Source organism: Ochotona princeps, chromosome 22, assembly GCF_030435755.1.
Source record: "Ochotona princeps isolate mOchPri1 chromosome 22, mOchPri1.hap1, whole genome shotgun sequence".
NCBI lineage: Eukaryota > Metazoa > Chordata > Mammalia > Lagomorpha > Ochotonidae > Ochotona > Ochotona princeps.
This window is the reverse complement of record NC_080853.1, coordinates 37,050,088-37,070,444: the sequence shown is the minus strand read 5'-3', so window position 1 is coordinate 37,070,444 and position 20,357 is coordinate 37,050,088. Positions and strand designations below refer to the sequence as shown.

The 20,357-nt window shown below is 50.4% G+C and overlaps 1 protein-coding gene across 1 annotated transcript in view; it reads right to left on the bottom strand.

Annotated features, from left to right (window-relative positions):
* The window catches only part of APMAP (adipocyte plasma membrane associated protein), a 38,593-nt gene extending 18,640 nt beyond the window's left edge, over positions 1–19,953 (bottom strand). The window contains exons 1-3 of the mRNA XM_004593369.3: positions 19,774–19,953; positions 11,186–11,302; positions 8,479–8,594 (exon numbers count right to left, since the gene is read on the bottom strand). Coding sequence (XP_004593426.2) covers positions 8,479–8,594; positions 11,186–11,302; positions 19,774–19,865 — 325 coding nt within the window. The 5' untranslated portion in view covers positions 19,866–19,953. The remainder of the gene's footprint in view (positions 1–8,478; positions 8,595–11,185; positions 11,303–19,773) is intronic.
* Between the last annotated feature and the right edge of the window lie 404 nt (positions 19,954–20,357).

Genomic DNA, 20,357 nt, shown 5'->3' with positions numbered 1-20,357 from the left:
AAGCAGGCGGGTGCAGGAACAGGGTGGATTTCATAGCTCAGAGCCCCATGAGTGCCACATCAGGCACCATTCTGTGTACTCAGGAAAAGGCTGTGGGGGCTGGAGGAACAACACGAGTTCTGCATGCACTAAACCAGCAGCAAGCCCATTTCTGTCTCAACACACTGAACTGATCCCACATAGAAAACAGTAGCAACTTGGCATCCTACAGGTCCAGATGGCCCACAGACCTAACAGCCAACAGACCAAGATCCCCACCAGTGCCACATCAGGAGCTATTTTGTGTACTGAGGAAAAGGCTGTGGGGCTGGAAGAAAAACAGCAAGCAGTACATGCGCTGAGCCAGGAGAGAACACACTTCTGCCTCAGTGCATTGAGCTGGTCTCACCGAGAAAATAGAACCAACCTGGCATCCTACAGGTTCCACCCAAAATAGATCCAGGTAGGCCTCAGACCTAACAGCCAGCAGGTTCCAGCAAGACCAGTACTGCTGATAACCCAGTGATTAATGACAGCTGGCACTGCCCAGGCACTGCTCAGACAGAAAAGGCTGTGCAGGCAACAGAACAGCCACAGCATAGGATCCCAGGGGATGGAGAGCGGCGAGTCAGGGGCTGGGGCTACGGAGACTGTGGGGGGAGCCTAGCACAAGAGCCCGGGACTGAAACTCGCTGGAGGGCGTGGCACAAGTGACTGCAAAGGAAGAACTGGGTACCAAATGCAATCAGTAAAATCGATCCATAGACCAGTGGGCAACACAGCTTAGAAACCAGCCCTAAGGAGAGGAATCTGCTAACCAGAATAGCAATGACCAAGAGCAGCAGAAGGGACAAAAGCACAATGAACAGCACTGATGCTTCCCCTGCAAAGGAACAAAAACCTTTGCCTACCTCAGAATTATCTGTGGAAGACATCGAGGAAATCGGGTATAAAGAACTTCAAAAACATGTTATAAAGCTTAACAACAATAAGAGGTACATATAGGAGACCAAGAAATATAACAAATATGTATACAGGAAATAACAGCAATGAATCAACTGACAGATAATATATTAGAAATGAAGAACACAACAGAACAAACTAAAAATTGAGTGGAAAGCCTCAATACAATGAGCGAGTTGGAAGAAAGAAATCTCAGAATTGGAAGAGATATCTTGACACAATGGGAAAAAACAATTAAAAAGCTGCAAATGGAACTGAGTCAATATTAAGGTGCAGAAAGATAAGCTTGGTTTAAAAACGTATTCAATGAAAAAATAAATGAGAACTTGCCCCAGTATGGAGAAAGAATTCGGAAACAAAATACAGGAGGGGCACAGAACTCCCAATAGGGTTGACCTAAAGCAATCTTTGCCACAACACATGATCATCAAGCTTTCTTCAGCAGAGCATAAGGAAACAATCCTCAAGTATGCACATGAAAAGAATCAATTAACATACAGAAAAAACACAATCAGACTCATAGCTGACTTTAGAGGAAACTCTACCGGCCAGAAGAGCAACATATTCCAGATTCTAAAAGGAAAAATTTTCAGCCCAGAATAACTTACCCAGCAAAGCTTTCCTTTGTCTTTGAAAATGAAATAAAATTATTTCACAGTAAAGAAAAGCTCAGAAGATTTGCCTCTTCCGGACCTGCCCTACAAATGATACTTAAAGATGTTCTCTTGACAGAAAAGAAATAGCACACACCAAAAACCGAAGGCAAACATGGAAAATGTCCCAATAAGCAACAAAAAAGACTAAATCAGACAATGAACAACCCATAGCTAAAATGAAAGAACCGAATTACTCCCTACCAATATTAACCCTGAATGTAAATGGCTTTAACTAATCAATCAAACATCATAAATTAGTGGATTGAATTTAAAAAAACCCATCTGTCTGTTGCCTACAGGAGACACATCTCACCAACACAAATCAGCGGAAACTGGAATCAAAGGATGGAAAGATATATTCCAGGCTAATGGAAAGGAAAAACGAGCTGGTGTAGCCATTCTTGTGTCAGATAATAGACTTTAACATAAAAAATATTAAAAGATATGAAGAAGGATCCCACATAATAATCAAAAGATCCATCCTGCAAGAAAAGATCACTATAGCAAATGTGCATGCACCAAATGCCAGGCACCTAGTTACATAAAACAAATATTAATGGACTTGAAAGGAGAAACAGACTCCAATACAATGATAGTGGGGAAACTAAACACCCCATTAACATCAATAAACAAATCAATGAACAGAAACTCAGCAAGGAAACAAGAAACAGAGCTCACCCAGACACTACAGCAAAAGGACTTAGTTAATATCTACTGAACCTTTCATGCAATATACAGAGAATACACTTCTTTTCATCAGTACATGGAACTTTATCCAGAATTGATCATATTATAGGCCACAAAACAACCCTTAGCAAATTTTTTAAAAGCTGAAATTACACCACTCAACTTCTCAGATCATGATGGAGTGAAACTGGAGACCAGTAAGTCAAAATACTCCACAAGATATGCAAATACCTGGAGACTGAATAATATGTTACTAAATGAACAGTGGGTTATACAAGTAATCAAAGGGGAAATTTAAAAATTGCTTAAAACAAATGAAGGTATCAATGCAACATATCAAAATTTATGGGACATAATCAAGGCGACGTTAAGAGGAAAGTTCATCTCAATCAATGCTTATGTCAAGAAATTAGCAAAGTACCAGGTAAACCATATGTTTGAAGGAGCTAGAAAAACAACAGCAAAGCAATTCCAAGATGAGCAGGGAAAAAGAAATAACCAAAATAAGAGAATAAACAAACCAAATAGAGACCAAAAGAATACATAAGATCAATGAATCAAACAGTTGGTTCGTCAAGAAAATTAACAAAACAGATTCCCCACTAGCCCAACTAATCAATAAAGAGAGGGAGAAGATATGAATCTCTGGGCTCAGAGACAAAAAAAGGAAACATAACAACAAATATCCTGGACATATACAGAATAGTCAGGGACTATTACAAGCAACTATATGCCAACAAATCAGAAAACCAAGATGAATAGATTTTTTTGGACACATATAATCTACCAAAACTGAATCATGAGGCAATTACTAATCTCAATAGATCGAAAGCAAGGACTGAGATTAAATCAGCAATTAAATCCCTCCCAACCAAGTAAAATCCTGGAACAGACGGCTTTACTGTTGAATTCTATCAAACGTTTCAAGAGGAGCTTACCCCAATCCTACACCAGCTTTTCCAAACAACAGAAAGAGAGGCAATCCTTCCAAACTCTTTCTATGAAGCCAATATCACCTTAATACCAAAGCCAGATAGAGAAACAACAGAAAACGAAAACTACAGACCAATATCCTTGATGAACATAGACACAAAGATCCTCAACAAAATAATAGCCAGCAGAATCCAACAACACATCAGACATATCATTCACCCAAAGTAGGATTTATCCCTAGAATACAGGGATGGTTTAACATTCAAAAATCAATAAATGGGCCCGGCGGCGTGGCCTAGCGGCTAAAGCCCTCGCCTTGAACACGCCAGGATCCCATATGGGCCCCAGTTCTAATCCCGGCAGCTCCACTTCCCAGCCAGCTCCCTGCCTGTGGCCTGGGAAAGAAGTCGAGGACGGCCCAAAGCTTTGGGACCCTGCACCCGTGTGGGAGACCCGGAAGAGGCTCCTGGTTCCTGGCTTTGGATTGCCGCGCACCGACCGTTGCGGCTCACTTGGGGAGTGAATCATCGGACGGAGGATCTTCCTCTCTGTCTCTCCTCCTCTCTGTATATCTGACTTTGTAATGAAAATAAATAAATCTTTAAAAAAAAAATCAATAAGTGTGATATACCCCACCAACAAACTAAAAAATAAAAACTATGTGAACATCAATAGATGTAGAAAATGCATTTGATAAAATTCATCCTAAAAAAAACTAAACAAGGTAAGAATAGAAGGAACATTCTAAAACACCATCAAAGGCCAGCGTCATACTAAATGGGGAAGGACTGGAAACTTATCCACTAAGATCTGGAACTGGACAGGGATGTCTACTCCCACCACTGTTATTCAATATAGTATTGAAAGTCCCTGTCAGAGCAACTGGGCAAAAAAAAAAAGAAAGAAAGAAAAAAAAAAAGAAAAGAAATTAAAGGAACCCAAATCGGAAATGAGGAAATAAAATTATCCCTGTTTACAGATGGCATGATTCTCTACACAGGAGAACCAAAAGATTCAATCAAGAGACTACTGGAACTCATAAGAGAACTTGGCAGGGTAGCAGGGTAGCAGGCTACCAAACTGATGTAAATAAATCAATGGCACAAGTGTGCACCAACGGAGCAGTGAACAGCATATCCAAGTGTACATGGAGGATGAGGCAGTACATTGGAGCCTCCAGGGGACACTGGGCACCACGGCAGAGCACAGAGGGCAGAACAAATCAATCAACTACCCCAGCCAATCGTTGGCAGTGAAGATCTGGGCAGACAGAGACACTAAGGTGGACTACAGCAGCCAGTAGATTTGGGAGAGATTTCATCGTGATTAGAGTGGTGGGATTGCCAACAATTCAGGACTGTTGAACCATCAAAACCTCTTGAGAAATTCATGGCTTTGTAAATTTCAATTTTTCTTCCTGGGATTTTTTTTTTTTTTTTTTTGTATTGTGGCTTTTCATTTAAGAGGGATGTGTGGTGACTGTGTAATGGAGACTATCATGTTCAGATGTGAGGATGCAGTGTAGTGTGTATCTCTACTTCCAGATCAGAGATGGACTCCCAATGAAACTGTTTACTGTATCTTGACAATAGGAGGCTGGACTCTGCCACTGTCCATGCCCACAGTGATTAACATGCGACTGTTTATGAAGAGCTGTGCTATAGTCATAATATAGGGGAAGTTGGTAGGAGGAAGGGGATTTGGGGAGGGAGCAGGGGAAATCCCATGGAACTGTATCATAAAATGATGGTTATAATTTAAAAAGAAGTTAAAATAATATATATATTTTTATCTATATATTTATATAGATAAAATTAGAGTAAAAATAAAAATAATATATAAATATACAATATAATTAAAGTAGAAATAAATGAATATATATGTTCATTGATATATGATATATATTAAAACATATAATAGGGCCTGGCGGCGTGGCCTAGCAGCTAAAGTCCTCGCCTTGAACGCGCCAGGATCCCATATGGGCACCAGTTCTAATCCCAGCAGCTCCACTTCCCAGCCAGCTCCCTGCTTGTGGCCTGGGAAAGCAGTTGAGGACGGCCCAATGCATTGGGACCCTGCACCCACGTGGGAGACCTGGAAGAGGTTCTAGGTTCCTGGCATTGGATTGCCGCGCACCGACCGTTGCGGCTCACTTGGGGAGTGAATCATCGGACGGAGGATCTTCCTCTCTGTCTCTCCTCCTCTCTGTATATCTGACTTTGTAATAAAACAATTTTAAAAAATAAATAAATAAAATAAAATATATAATAAATATAAAATATATAATTAGAGTTGGAATGAATATATTCATTTTTATATAAACATATAATATATAAAATATATATAAAAATATAATATATAATTAGAGTAAAATAAATGAAACTGAAAGCAGGAAATCAACAGAGAAAAATCAATGAAACCAAAAGTTGGTTCTTTGAAAAGATTAATAAAACTGATAGACCTCTAGGCAACTAAGAAAAAAAGGAGGGGCCAACAGCCATTAATGCTCCACTGCAAGCACAGAGGGACACTGATGTGTGCTCCAGCTGCTCCATTTCCAATCCAACTCCCTGCCTATGACCTAGAAAAAGCAGTGGAGAATGACCCAAGACCTTGCAAACCTGCACCCATGTGGGAGACCTGGAGGAAGCTCGTGGCTTCAGATCAACTCAACTTTGGCAGCTGCAAACATCTGGGGAGTAAACCAGTAGGTGGAAGAGCTTTCTGTCTCACCTTCTCCCTGTAAATCTGTTTTTTCCAATTAAAATTTTTTAATTTTTTTTTAAAAGAAATATAAAAGACACAAACTACTTATACCAGAAATGGAGACACTGGGCCTCCCACGTGGTGGCAGGGCCCGAGCACCCAGGCGTATCAGCATGGAGCCGATCAGAGGCGGAGGAGCAGGACTGAAACCATTGCTCACATGGAGACACTGGCATTGTTTGGACCAATCTGACTCGTCACACCATAACGCTGGTCCCTTATCCTTTTTTTAATGTATTTGAGAAGCAAGCATCTTCCCTCTGCTGGCCCACCCTCCTATTGGCTGGGTCAAAGCATGAGCCCATGACTTGAGCCAGGTCTCCCACATGTCTGGCAAGAACCAAACAGTTGGACTGCCAGCACAGACTGGAGTCAGGGGTATAGCCCAGACACCCTGACACCCCGACACAGGGCAGGAGCATCCTAACAGGGTCGACCTCTAGGCTAAACACACACCCCAAAACAAGCCATCTGTAATTTCATTTTACCATGAACTTCCTTGAAGTATTCTTGCATTAAAAAAAAAAACCCTGTAGACCAGTATCTCTCATTAACACAGAAGTAAAAATCCTCAACAAAATGCCAACAAATCAAATCCAGTGACAATCTTTCTAAAAAAGAATCATATACCAAATTTATACCAGTAATCACCATTGGTTCAATATTTTTAAATCAATTAATACATCACATCAACCAAATAAAGAAAAAAAAAACACATGCTTAGCTCAAAACATGCAGAAAGAGCATTTTTAGATGCTTTTTAAGGATTTATTTATTTATTTAAAACAGTAAAGAAAGAGAGGGAGAAACGTAGATCTTTCTTCTAGTGGCTCACACCCTAAATGGCTACAACATGCAGGGCTGGGCCAGACCAAACCCAGGGACCTGGAACTCCACCCGGGCCTCCTCACAGGTGGCAGAAACCCGCAGGTCGTCAAACTCTGTCTCCGAAGTGCATTAGCCACAAGCTAGCCTGGAAACAAAGCATCCAGGACTCAAACCAGGGACTCCAATATGTGACCCACGGTGAGACTATGCTAAAAAGATGGTTGGCTACAACAGTCCAAGGAGCAGTGGGCCAAGGAGACTTAACAGAGGGCCTCCAGGGCAGTGGGGACACCCCGAATGACACCACAACACTGGATCCACATCACTAAACACTTATCCAAACCCATGGCACATCAACACCAAGGAGCCTCTGAACTCCAGGCTCGCTCCCCACCCTGACCCATGCAGCAAGCTGCACATGTACGCAGAAAAGCACCTTGAAACCCAAACTCTTCCAGAAAAACCTCGGCACTGGCTGCTCAGTTTTGCCATGGGCCTAAAATATTCTCCAAAAATACAGTCAACCAAAAAAACCAAATAAATCCAGCTAATTGGCTCTCACCCTCCCAGGCACCCTCTGGAGGCTAGGGCCTCCCTCCAGCGCCAGCGACGTGCCCATCTGCCCCTCCACACACACACACAACCTCCACAGGAAGCAGCCACGGCACCAGGTCCCTCCCACTTTGGGGACCCAGCCAGAGGTGTGTCCTGTGTTCCCGCCTTGCCTGCTCAGGACCCGCCCAGAGGTTGGGGCGAGGCGAGAGCCAATGACAAAGTGAAAAGGGAGAAGGCAGGAAAAAGCTCAGCCAGCTAAGGAAAAGTCCACTGGGCTACCCTCCAGCTCCTTCCTCTACGTTCCAATTCCGAAAGCAGCAAGATCTAATTTTTTTCACCAAGAATCAAAATTTACTAAGAAATATCAATGCCTTTTTTTAAAAGAGAACTGCAAAATCCTCTCATGAATATTAATTGCAGTGAAAACAATTATGACTTTGTCAGCAGGCACTGGGCAGAAGCCCGTGGGCAAACACCCTGGAGAGCATCACTGACGGCGGCCTGCTCCCAGCCACAGCCCCCCGAAAGCACATGCCCTCCACAGGGTCTCCGGCAGCTCCAAGGAAGACACAGCTTCAGCCCATTAGCCACCTCGCTAGCCGGGGACTCTTCACCACCAGGCTTAATCCCTACTTTAACAGAGAGGAAATGCTAACCACATCAGGATTAGGACCAGACCCATTTCCAGCTTGTGGAAGCATGGAGACAATGATTGCCCACCAAAGTGTAGGCATACCCATCAGAGGGAGCCTTTAGAAAAATCAGACAACAGAAATACAGAGAGCTAGGAAGCAACAGGCACCTCACACAGATAAATCAAACGAATGCCATGTCTGCTGTCCGCCTTTCCTTTCCACAACACTCGGAACACAATAAAGGGTCCCAAAGAGACGAACGCAGAAGCACCTGGTCCTAACTCGACTTCCGCCTAGGCGGATGAGACCGGCAGACAGAGGCATCCCGGCGGATGCTCCCGAGGCATGGCTGCAGGACAAGCAGCAGGTCCACAGTGAGTGGGATGTCCCAAACGCCTCAAGGCCACCACAGCTGCTCCCCAGGGTCCACCCCCAAGGCACCCAAGGTCAGACTGTAATGCCAGGGGTTTACTTACCCCCAATATTGGCTATGGACTCTGGCCCAATAAGCTGGTTTTCAAATAGCCTTTCCGCCTGTCGCAACTTCGTATTTGGTTGCAGAACACCAAGAAAGAAAGGGGGTTCTTTGAAGCTGTAAAATAATGCAATTATAGGGATTTGTCTATAAGATATGCATGAAGGTCCTATTACATGCATAACTTGTGCTCTATAGTGAAGAGGACACAGTCCAGTAACAGCTGGTTAAGGGGCAAACGGTTCCAGCAGATCAGAAAAGGTCATAGTACAAATAGTGCCAGTGTCCAGTGCTCACCTGTGCCCAGGGGCCCCCTCCAAGCTGCCCCAAGCCTGCCCTCACTGCCCAGCACCTAGGGCAGCCCGACTTCCTCAATCCCTCCATCTCACACACACAGCCTTCAATGCCCACCTGGGACAGAGGTGAGCCAGGCAGCCCCGCTTTCCACCTCACAGGGAAGATGGAGTAAGAGAAGACCGTCCTGGGGCTGGAGCCCCCACCGAGGCCCAGCACACTCTGCTGGCACGCTCAGGGTCCACCGGGCCCACCCTGAAGCAGCCTGCATGTGGCCTGGACCCTTCACTCACTCACATAGGGCTCTAGTCACTCTTGCCCACCTCTCTCATCCCTCCCATGCCCATACAAATGTGCCCACCAGAAAATCTTGCTGACACCACTTTGAAAAGACACACATGGGGCCCAGCATAGTAGTCTCGCAGCTAAAGTCCTTGCCTTGTACAAGCCGGGATCCCACATGGCCACGGGTTCGTATCCTGGTGGCTCTACTTCCCACCCAGCTCCCTGCTTGTGGCCTGGGGAAGCAGTCGAGGACGGCCCAAAGCCTTGGGACCCTGCACCCACGAGGGAGATTCAGAAGAGGCTCCAGGCTCCTAGTTCGGATTGACACAGCTCCAGCTGTTGCACAGTGTATCAAGGGATGAAAGATCTTCCTCTGTCTCTCTTCCTCTCTATATATCTGACTTTGCAATTAAAAAAAAAAAAAAGACATGTGTGACAGAGGACACATGTCCTCTGCTACCATACTGTCCTGACCCCCACCTTCTCTTGCCTGCTTCTTCTCTTGTCCCAACAGGCTGTTCTCACCCTGAAGCCAGGTCAGGACCCAGTACTGGCCTGTCCATGCCTGTAACTGCCCCTCTCAGTAGGGCCATGATTCCTGGACCTAGTCCAGGCTGCCCAGTGGCAGAGCACTGGCTGGCTGGCAGTCCTGCCGTGGATCACACTGGGTGTGGCACAGCACCAGCCGTCCGGTCTGTCTGCCTCTCTCTCCCACCCCACCCCGCTTCAGTCACTGGCACTGCAGATCTCACTGCTGTCCTTGAACCGGCTTTCGGCCACCAGAGGGCCCTTGTGCTCCAGCTTCTGGCCCAGCCTCCGCGTTTTCTCTGCGCTGCTCCTGGTTCCTGCCTCACCAGGCTCACCCACTTCACAGGCAGGACTCACCAGACACAACTTCAAGTCCTCATGGCCATGTCTGCTCTCAGCCTCCAGCCAGGGCCACATACCTATCCGTCCTCCTTGTCCAGTGCCAAACTTAGTCTTCTCCACTCTCTGGCCCCTTTTCCCAGACCACCCCGACTCCCATCTGTTCCTCACCGGGGATACTGTTTACTCACACTTCCTAACTGCCCAGATCACCCGAGAAGGCCCAAGTCAGATTCTGTTTGGAGTGACAGCCCACCCCTCCACCCCCACCAGGCCACCTGCAGGCTGAGCTCACACAGGCTTTCCTCACAGGTCATCCTTCAGGGACCCTGGCCCATCAGCAACTCCGGAGCCAGCACTCAGGCACCAACCCCAGGCCTTGCCTCGTTCTTAATCGCACATGAGCCCATCACGCTTTTACAGCGCTCCATGCCTCTCCTGATTCTAAATCCAACAATGGAAAGTGCACACATGTCGATCTGAGGTCAGATCGCGCCCTCTGTATCTCTGAGGCTTAGCTGGCCCAGTAAGCTGGATCCCAGCATTCTAGGAGCTATATACATTTTTAACTAATGGAATAGCTTCTAATTAATTAATTAATTAGCCTGCTTCTGGCTCCAGTTGGAGACAACAGCGATAGCTGACATTGCTAAGTGTTGGCCACCCTCCAGGGAGAGGGAGACCCACGCCTGGGTTCCTGGCTCCTGGTTTTGGTGTGGCCCAGCTCCAGCCTGGTGCAGGCATTTGTGAAGTGAACCAGCAAATGGAAGATCTTTCCCTGCCTCTGTCTACTCCTCAAATAAACAAAATATAAAAACTTGGGAACTAAAGAAACCCCAGGGCAGGTATTTGGTGTCACTGCTAAGTCATATATTCAAGTACCTGGGTTCAGTCCCAGCTCTGCCCTCGCGTTCAGCTTCCTGCTAATGCGCACCCTGCCCACAGCAGGTGACAGCTCACGTAGTGGAGCCTGTCGCCCACGGGGGAGACTGCGACTGAGTTTCTGAGCACTGGCTTCAGCCAGGTCCAGCCCGGCTGTGGCAGACAGTTGTGGAGGCCACCAGTGGATGGGCGATCTGTTTCTCTCTCCGCCTTTCAAATAAATACTTATTCGTGATTTTTTTTTTAAGTTAAAACAAATCACAAAGCTCCACTTTATTTAACTTACCTCTTGGATCAGACGGATATAATCTCCTATCCCCCCAGCTCTCCTCCCTAGGGATTTCATCGGCCTATCATTTCCGGGATCACCGACAGCTCACCTGAGAGGCTGCGGCTCTATGGGAGACTCCAGCAGCATCATGGCACCGAGCAGGGGCACGGTGAGCGAAGCCGCCAGCATGAGGAAGGTCACTCGGAAGACTCTGCCGCTGAAGGAGCTGCCGGAGGGAAAGCGCAGAAGAGCAGTGAGCGGGGCTGCGTGGTGCGGTGCACGGCGGGTGTGACAGCACTGCCACCGCACAGGCACACGGAGCTTCCCAGCTGCAGGTCGCTGGGCTGCTGGGAGCAAACCCCAGCCCTGTCTCTTCTTTCTCTCCTTACAAAACGAGCTTCCAACCAACCACTCCCCCGATCTCGGGCCCTCCCGTGGAGTTCTACGGAGGCCAGTTCGCACAGGAAGCAGGAAAGAGCTCCAATGGCTCCCCGAGAAGCCGCAGCTCCCCAGTCAGGGAAACATCCCTGGAGCAAACGGAGGCGGAGGAACTCTCTCGACCTCCAACTCCACCACCCTAACATTCCAGTTCCTCTCTCTGCTAACGGGCTGGGAGGCACGGAGAGCTGTTCACACACAGTCCCTCGCTCTGCAACTGCAAGTCACAGGCCTACAACAGAGGGACCCAGCAGGGCAGGCTGGGACCTCTGGGATGAAGCGTGGGCACAGGCGACCAGCGGTGGCTGACACAATGCTCGCACGTGTTCGTTCTCAGCTGCTGAACAGGGGAGTTGGCCTCCCGCCACTAAGCAAACCTCCTGGGAGCATTGGCGACTGGCAGAGACCACACTCACTCAGATTGCCTACAACTGTCACACAGGAAGAGCTCATCAAAGACCAAAATCATGAGCTCCTAAGGAAAAAAAACCTTCTAATCAAAAGTAAAATCAACTAGAAGTGCTGACTCATGCTTAACAAAACAGACTCACTTTAAGGCCAGGTCTCCCGCCATGCCCATGCACTTCACAGACTCTGCTCCAGGTTCGGGGTAACTCAGGTGCCGGCCCCAATTTCCCAACAGCCAGTAAAGCGACTGACACCCAGGGTTCCCCATTGCGCAACAGCAGGTAGGGCCGGGAAAACTGAACACGCATCGCAGGATAAAGCAAATCCCTCCACCTACTCTGGAAATAAAGGATGGGGAGGAGGCAGAGGCTTTCACAAAGGGCACCCTGGCAGGCATTCTGGATGGTACGGCCAGAGCACAGAGTCCTGCCATGTGCCCTGAGTGGGCAGGAAACAGCGTCTCCCGGACCCTCCAGAACGCAGCACAGTCCTCTGCTACCAACACCTCGACCTGAGTCTGGCTGACCTCTGCAGAGACACAGACAGGAGGAATCCCAGCTGCATGTTTGCTCTCCACACGCCTGCAGCCAAGGACTCCATCCAAGTCTCCCATGGGGGTAACAGGGACCCAAACCACCTGAGCCATCACCCGCTGGTCCCTCGGCAGGAAGCCAACCCCAGGAACACAGCCAGGCCTCACGTCCAGGCACCCCAACATGGAGATGGGGTCCAGGCATCTGAGCCAGCTACTCAACCACTATGGGAACACAGCCACGCCTAACATCCAGGCACCCAACATGGGGTGCAGGCATCTCAGCCAGCAACTCAACTACCACAACAAACACCCATCCCCATGCCCAAAAATTGTAAAATGGTAACTGTGCTATTGATGCCACTAGAGCAGCCACAGAACACAAATATGGTTTCCTATTTAAACTAATTTCCACCTCCTGGGAAGAGGAACTTCTATTTAAAAAAAGTACCCAGGAATGTAGAAGCAGCTTTGGAATCGGGCTGCAAGTGCAAGATGAAGAATTCTGAGGAGCTGGATAGAAAAAGCCCAGATGTCCTCCAGCAGACTGGTAGAAATATGGATGCTAAAGACTGCTCAGGAAGAGGTGAGAAGCACTGTGGAAAACGTAACTACATCTTGGAGAAGACCTAACCCACGCAGACCGAATGCTACGAAAGGTGCAGGCATTCAAGTGCTGCTGGGGGAGGCTCAGAAAGAGGCCAACAGCCGGTTAGAAGAACCTGCTGTTCAGTAAGATCCTCGTTAACACAGTGTAGAAACACTGGCTCAGACCCGTCCTGTGGTTACCTGGGGAGCAGAGCTCTGCACGTGCAGTTGCGGGCACCCCAACCACAGCGTTGAGGCGGACACTGCCTTCTTCTGCACAGAACCAACGAGCACCTCGCTTTTCCACTCACGGTGCTCCTTGGCCAAAACCTGACTTTTTCCCCGACTTTTTTCTCATCACTCACACGGAGCCTGGAGGCTCACCCAGGCCAGGTGAGCGTCAACTCGTCTGTCTGTGCTCCTTGGTTAGGCAGGAAAGGAAGTGTGGCAGGACTCACGCACCCCAGCCAGACACTGCAAACCAACTGGGGCAAGGGTGCGGGAACTCAAGCTCCCAGAGGGGAAAGTCATGTTAACTCTTCCCCCTACGAACCCGCCCATAAAAACCCATCCAGCGACACAACGGGTTCAAGGCCGTCAAGGAAGGGCACGCACAGGCCTCCAGGCAGCAAGCATCTGTGAGCCAACACGAGCAGGTGACGCAACTGGACAGGTGTGTAACTGGCACAGGCAGAAGGACATGAGAAGACCGAAAACAACAGAGTATGTGAGCAAAGTGGCCAGTGAAGGACTCGGCTGCAAAAGCTTGACAGAGAGCCAGATCCAATTCTCAACCTGTGGTCACCACGAGCCAATGGCAAAACTGCCTGCCAAGACCAGAGGACGCCCTGAGTCAGGGTTGGAAACGCAACAGAAGTCCATGGTGATTGGTCTGTTCTGAGAATTTCCTACAAAATGAATCCCATGACCTGTGACCTTGTGTGGCCGGCTCCTTTACCTCAGACAAAGTCTCCAGGTTCACCCAGGGCAGCGAAAGTACCAGCACATGGTTCCTTCCCACTGAAGAGCATCCCATTTTAGACGTATGCTACAGTGTTTCCTCACCTGCTGATGGACAGATGGATGGGAGGGAGGGGGCGAGATGAGCACTTCACTGGCACCAGGTCTTTCCCCAGCTGATGAAAAGGTACTGAGCCAGTGGACTGCCCAAGGCCATGAATGTACTACCAAGAAACACTTTAAACTGGCTCACTGTAGAAGGTGAATGCCACTTAACTTAAAAAGATAAAAAGCTTAATGATAAAAATGTTTCAAACTTAGATTGTCACTGTTGCAAAAACTCTTGATTACATTTTTTAAAAAGTGGCTGAGAGGTTTTTAAATGGGTGAGTTTTATGATATGTAAATTACAATTCAATAACAGCCTCATTTCAAAAGCAGCCTCTTTAACACAAGGGATCTTCTTTGAGGTGGCTCAAGTCTTTCGACTCCAGGGAAAGAACAAGGCACCCATCCAATGACACACAAGGGGCAGAAACACTTCCAACAACGTGGTTCCTTTAAAACCAGAATCTCAGGGGCCTGGCGTGATAGCATAGTGGTTAAGGTCCTCGCCTTGCACGCCTGGAATCCCATAAGGGCGCCAATTCTAATCCCGGCGGCCCTGCTTCCCATCCAGCTCCCTGCTTGTGGCCTGGGAAAGCCGTCGAAGGCAGACCAAAGCCGTGGGACCCTGCACCCGTGTAGGAGACCCAGAAGAAGCTCCTGGCTTCAGATTGGCTCAGCTCCAGCCGTTGCGGCCGCTTGGGGAGTGAATCATCGGACGGAAGAGCTTCCTCTCTGTCTCTCCTCCTCTCTGTATATCTGACTTCACAATAAAAATTTTTAAAATCCTTAAAAAAAAATAAACAGAACCCCAGAGAAAGACGGTGAAGGGAAGCAGTGAGGTGTGGCTGTCAGCTGACAGGATGACAGTACTCTGCACAGGGGCTGGGCTGGGCTGCAGCCTCCAGCCTCCTAAAGAGGATGCAATCAGAAGTCGGCCGGGTGGGAGGGACACTGTGCAACGGGCCGATTGAAGGTGCCACATTTCCCATGCCTGTCTCCAACTCCTACAGTGTTACCCACACTGCACTTGCAGGTTGCCTTTCCGCAAAGCTCAGTCACTAATTGATTCAGCGCTCAGGAAACCTCCCTCAGGTCTCTGGTCGTGGCTTGCCATCAAGTTCAAAAACTCACTTCGTCCAAAACAAAAACCTCCAGCAGCCAGGCCTGAAAGTGACAGCCCTTACAACTGGAAAGCAGGAACAACCTCCCGAGCTTCACGTCGCCCACCCCTGCAGCGGAGCCGGCAGTGAAGAACCTGCACTCGCACAGGCAGTGGCCCCGCTTTGCCTGCCACAAAAGGAGCTGAGCGTGGCGGTCTCAGGGGGTCCCGAGCGGGCCTGGGAACCCTTTCACCCTCATGACCTGTTCCTCATGTCCAACCCTCCTCCAACTTCCCCCACCCTGCCTCTGGGTCATCGCACAGCCCCTGGGTCACCACACAGCCCCTGGGTCACACCGCACAGCCCCTGGGTCACACCGCACAGCCCCTGGGTCATCGCACAGCCCCTGGGTCACCGCACAGCCCCTGGGTCACACCGCACAGCCCCTGGGTCACACCACACAGCCCCTGGGTCACACAGCCCCTGGGTCACCGCACAGCCCCTGGGTCGCACAGCCCCTGGGTCACCGCACAGCCCTTGGGTCACACAGCCCCTGGGCCACCGCACAGCCCCTGGGTCACACAGCCCCTGGGCCACCACACAGCCCCTGGGTCATACCGCCCCTGAGTCATACCGCCCCTGAGTCACACCGCACAGCCCCTGGGTCACACAGCCCCTGGGCCACACCGCACAGCCCATGGGTCACACAGCCCTTGGGCCACCGCACAGCCCCTGGGTCACCACACAGCCCCTGGGCCATAACACAGCCCCTGAGTCACCGCACAGCCCCTGGGTCACCACACAGCCCCTGGGTCATCACACAGCCCATGGGTCATCACACAGCCTAAGAGGTCACCACAGAGCCCCTGGGTCATCGCACAGTCCCTCTGGGCAGCTGTGGTCACATTCACCACAGCCCCCTAAGCAGAACTGTCGCAGAGAATGTGATAGATAGAGAATAGGGAATACATGGAACAGAACCAGCCTGGCATAATTGAAGTTCCTAGACCACCAGACCTCTGGCCCTTGCTCTGGGGGCCACACTTACTCTAGGGTCCCAGGCTTCGGGGCAAGCCCTTCTCACTGCTGGGTCCTACAAACTCAGTCCACACTTTCCCTGCCTTTTCTTCATGTCTGACTCCCTCTGGCTCTGCACCCTGCACTACTGTAACTTAAATAATGGACTCTGCATTTATCTCTCTCCATTTTCAGCATGGTCTCATAGGGGCAGTCTGAGAAATCAACATGTTTGCATCCATCTCTCAAAAGAGCCTGACGCAAAACCACTCGCCCCTGGAGGACACCCACCCCTGAGTCTCTTAGGTCACAGGCAAGGGCACAGGCACGGTGCTGCCGCAGGACTCAACAACCACCAAGGCCAGCTGCCTCTGAAAGGCATCCTCCCACACTTCCGGCACACACACCAGGCACCAGGGCCTCGAACCACAGGTAGGCATGAGGCAGACTCCAAAGACACCCAAAACTGGGATTTTTGCAGAAAACCTGTTACCACCAAACTCATGAGATGCCAGCAACCTGAGGTGTCAAGTGAGGCCGGAACGTGGGAAAGTCAAACCCTTCTGTTTAACTGACTGCATCTTAATTGTTCATTTTGCATACTCCTTTAAACAAATGCATCATTTTACCCCTCCCAAAAAATTAGCAAGAAATAAATGAAAGGAGTCAGTTGGAAACACGCCCCCAGTGCAGTTAAGAATCCCCAAGGATTCCAGATTCCTGGCGCTTCATAGGGCCTCAACTGCTGACTGCCCCATCCGCTTCTCCACTTTGCAATCTTGAAAAGGAACTCAGGAGATGCACCAGGTAGACACTGTCATTTAGTCTAGAATCCCACAAAGATTTTTTTAAAGATTTATTTTGTTTGTTATTTTTGATGATGTTTACATAGTTGAGCCGGGTGGGAAGGGTCGACGATCAGGAGAGAGTGGGCAAGACTACTGCCTACATTTTGCTTCTTCCTGTCTCTGTGGCAAGGGGGAATACAACAGGAGAAACCACACCCAGCCTCCCAACCGCCTCAGTACCCAGGGATGGGGAAATGCCACCCGATGTCATCCCAGGGTCCCCGTTGTGGAGCATGTTCTGAGGGTTCTGCTCACTTGGTTTTGACAGTTCTGACATGCTGTTGATATCACACTCCAAGGATGAGGAAATCCTCCCAAGGTCAACTGGTTGACACAGTCCACCTCAGTCTCCATTCGTCCAGAAACGTGCTGCCAAGCTTCGCTGGAGTAGTTGATCGATTTGTTCTGCCATCGTTGCTGTGGCTCTGAGCACATGGCAGGCTGATGAGCCTGAGCCTCTGGACCTGAGCCCCACTACCCGAGATCCCAGTGCCTTGGGCTCTGACCATGGGGCAGGCCAATGGGCCCAAATCTCTCAAAGTTTCTTTTTAAAAGCACCTACTGAATTCCCAGCATATTCACACGAACACTATTCAATTCCCTTCCTATATACATGATCTCAGCCAAAGGCCCAAGCAGCAAGTCACAGTTCCTACTATGTCTGTAGGGGGCTGTAACTGCAAGAGTGAAGGGGTGGCTTCAGGACCGCTTTCCATTGCTCTGTAACCACATGTAAACCATCCCATTCATTCACAGGAACCACAACGACTTCACGGTATAAGAGAGCAATACCGGCCGGGCGCATAGCTATGGTGAGGCTGCCCCCACAGCCAGTTCCCATGCTATGCTCCCGGGAAAGCAGCAGCAGAGGCCCACGTGGGCCCTGCAACCCATGTGGGTGACCTGGTAGAAGGGCCTGGCTTTAGCCTGGACCCATCTGAGGAGTGAGCGTGGGTGAAAAGCTCTCTCTCTGTCTCGGCCCCTCTCTACATATAACTCTACCTTTCAAACAAATACAATACATCTTTTTCAAAATTAGAGTTAATACTGCATTCCAAGCCCAGCCAACCAGTTTTCCTCAGGGTGTCTGCTCCACTGGTAAAATCTATTCTATTTCCACTGAGTGCATTTAGTGAGTCTTCTTTTCAGGCCTTCTTTCTTTAGCATATCCACAGTGTACTCTAACAGCCCCTGTTTCCACTTCTTTCAAATTCCCCTACTGCGCCCACTGTGTACAGGGCTTCTGGGCTCCTGTTGAACTCAGTGAGACAAAGTGCCAGAAGCTAGCATAAAGGGAATGAGCCACACAAGGGACTTGCATAAGAAAACCAGCAGTGAGGACTCTGGAAAGGGAGGGGGCGGGGTGCTAACAAGAATTGGAATTCCAAGAGATGTGTGGCAAAAGGACCGTCAAGGAAGAGAAAGAGGAGGAGACAGAGCAATGCCTTTGACCACGGAAGCCAAGACAGCGCTTCAATCAACACAAATGTGAGAGGCACAAATAGGAAAGCTCAGGTGGCAGATGGAAATGGTGATCTACCTTGTCAAGCGGAAAGAAATCCCCACGGAGACATGGGGGAAAAAAACAAGACAAAAACAATGTCATTAAGTCTGTCCCTCAGCTCTGAGCCAGATCAGCCCTCTGAGAGCTGGACCCTTCACAGGTGCCTGGGGTGCTGCTGTGGGCCCCAACCGGGTAGAAACCAGCTGCTCCAGTGCCTCTCCAGTACCCACTGCCAACCACCACAGGCAAAAGCCTATTTCACAACATCCAACTGCTTCCCGCAAGTCACCAGTCTGCCCCGTTTTGCCAGTTACAACCCCGAAACTAGGCAAATCTGAGAGCACAGCAACCCAAGAGGCTGGCCAGCCAGCTGCCAGCTCCGAGGCCCAGGACGTCCACCACCCTAGAACACCCTCCCTATCAGAGCTCTCCTACAAATCCAGCCAGCGGCAAAAACTGCCCCTCCTCCTTCCACACTGCTGGTGACATGGGCATCTCTCCCGTTCCCATTCGTGTGTAATTAGACCCGTGCCACGGCTCCGGCCCTGGTTCTCCCTCAAAATTACAAGCTAGGCAATCCAGGACCCAAAAGAGACAAGTGAGCGCTTCAGCACCTCCTGCCTGAAATCTGTGAGCAGAGCTTGCTTCAACCAAGCAGGGTACTACAGCTCCAGGAGTGGACAGGCCCAGGTCCCGAGACCCCTCAGACCTCACCTCCACCAAGCACCCCCGGTACCACTTCTGTGTTCTGCTCTTCCTAGAAGCCCAGCCAGGGCTGGTCGCGCAGCAGGAAGCACAGGTCAGGGGCATCCCTGCCTGGTTTCCGACCCAGAAGGGAACCTGACAGCGGGGGGGACACGGGAGCATGCAGGGCCCCGGCCACCTGGCTGTCCTCTGGGGAATAACCGGATGGAAGGACAGCGCTGACAGCCAGGGAAACGCAAAGCGACAACGCCCGGGAGTCGCCAGTACTAAAGGAGCAGGTGTGGCGCCAGGCCGGGACAGCCGGGGAGACACAGCCCACCGCGGATGAGGACCCAGCCCAAGGACCCAGCAGGTACAGCAGCCCAAGGACCCAGCCCAAGGACCCAGCAGGTACAGCAGCCCAAGGACCCAGCCCGAGGACCCAGCAGGTGCACCTTCCCGCGCAGAGCCACAGGCTCCTCCGTGGGCTCCGGCGAGGCGCCTGCCTACCTTCCGTCCTTGGCCTCCGGGGCCTGGCCCTCGTCCGTGACCACCTGCGGCCGCAGTGGCCTGCGCTGTCGCAGCCCGTCCGCCTCGCCCATGGTGCAGGACACACACGGCAGCCCAGCGCACCGCCGCCTCCGGACAGCAGCAGCGCGGGATCGGGCTCCAGTCCGCGCGGCGCCCGGAGATGACGCGCGGCGCCCGGGAGCCAATCGGCAGCGCCGGTCCCGCCCGCGCAAACTAGGGGCTGGAGAACGGCCGCCGGAGGGGGAGTGGGGAGCTGAGGGACGGAGGGGCTGAGGCACCCAAGGACCACCGGTCTGAGGGCTGGGCGAGGGGCTGAGGGACCTTGGGGCTGCCTGGCTGAGGGACCGAAGGACCGCCGGGCTGAGGGCCGAGGGACCGAGGGACCACCGGGTTGAGGGCTGGGCGGAGGGGCTGAGAGACTGAGGGGCTGAGGGGCGAGGGGCCGAGGGGCTGAGGGCCAGGTGGGTGGCTGAGGTCCATTTGCCCCTCAGCCCACACGCGGGTGGCTGACCCCAGCACCTGCACTCACCGACTGATGAGGGCACCTCCGGGATGGTGGTGCG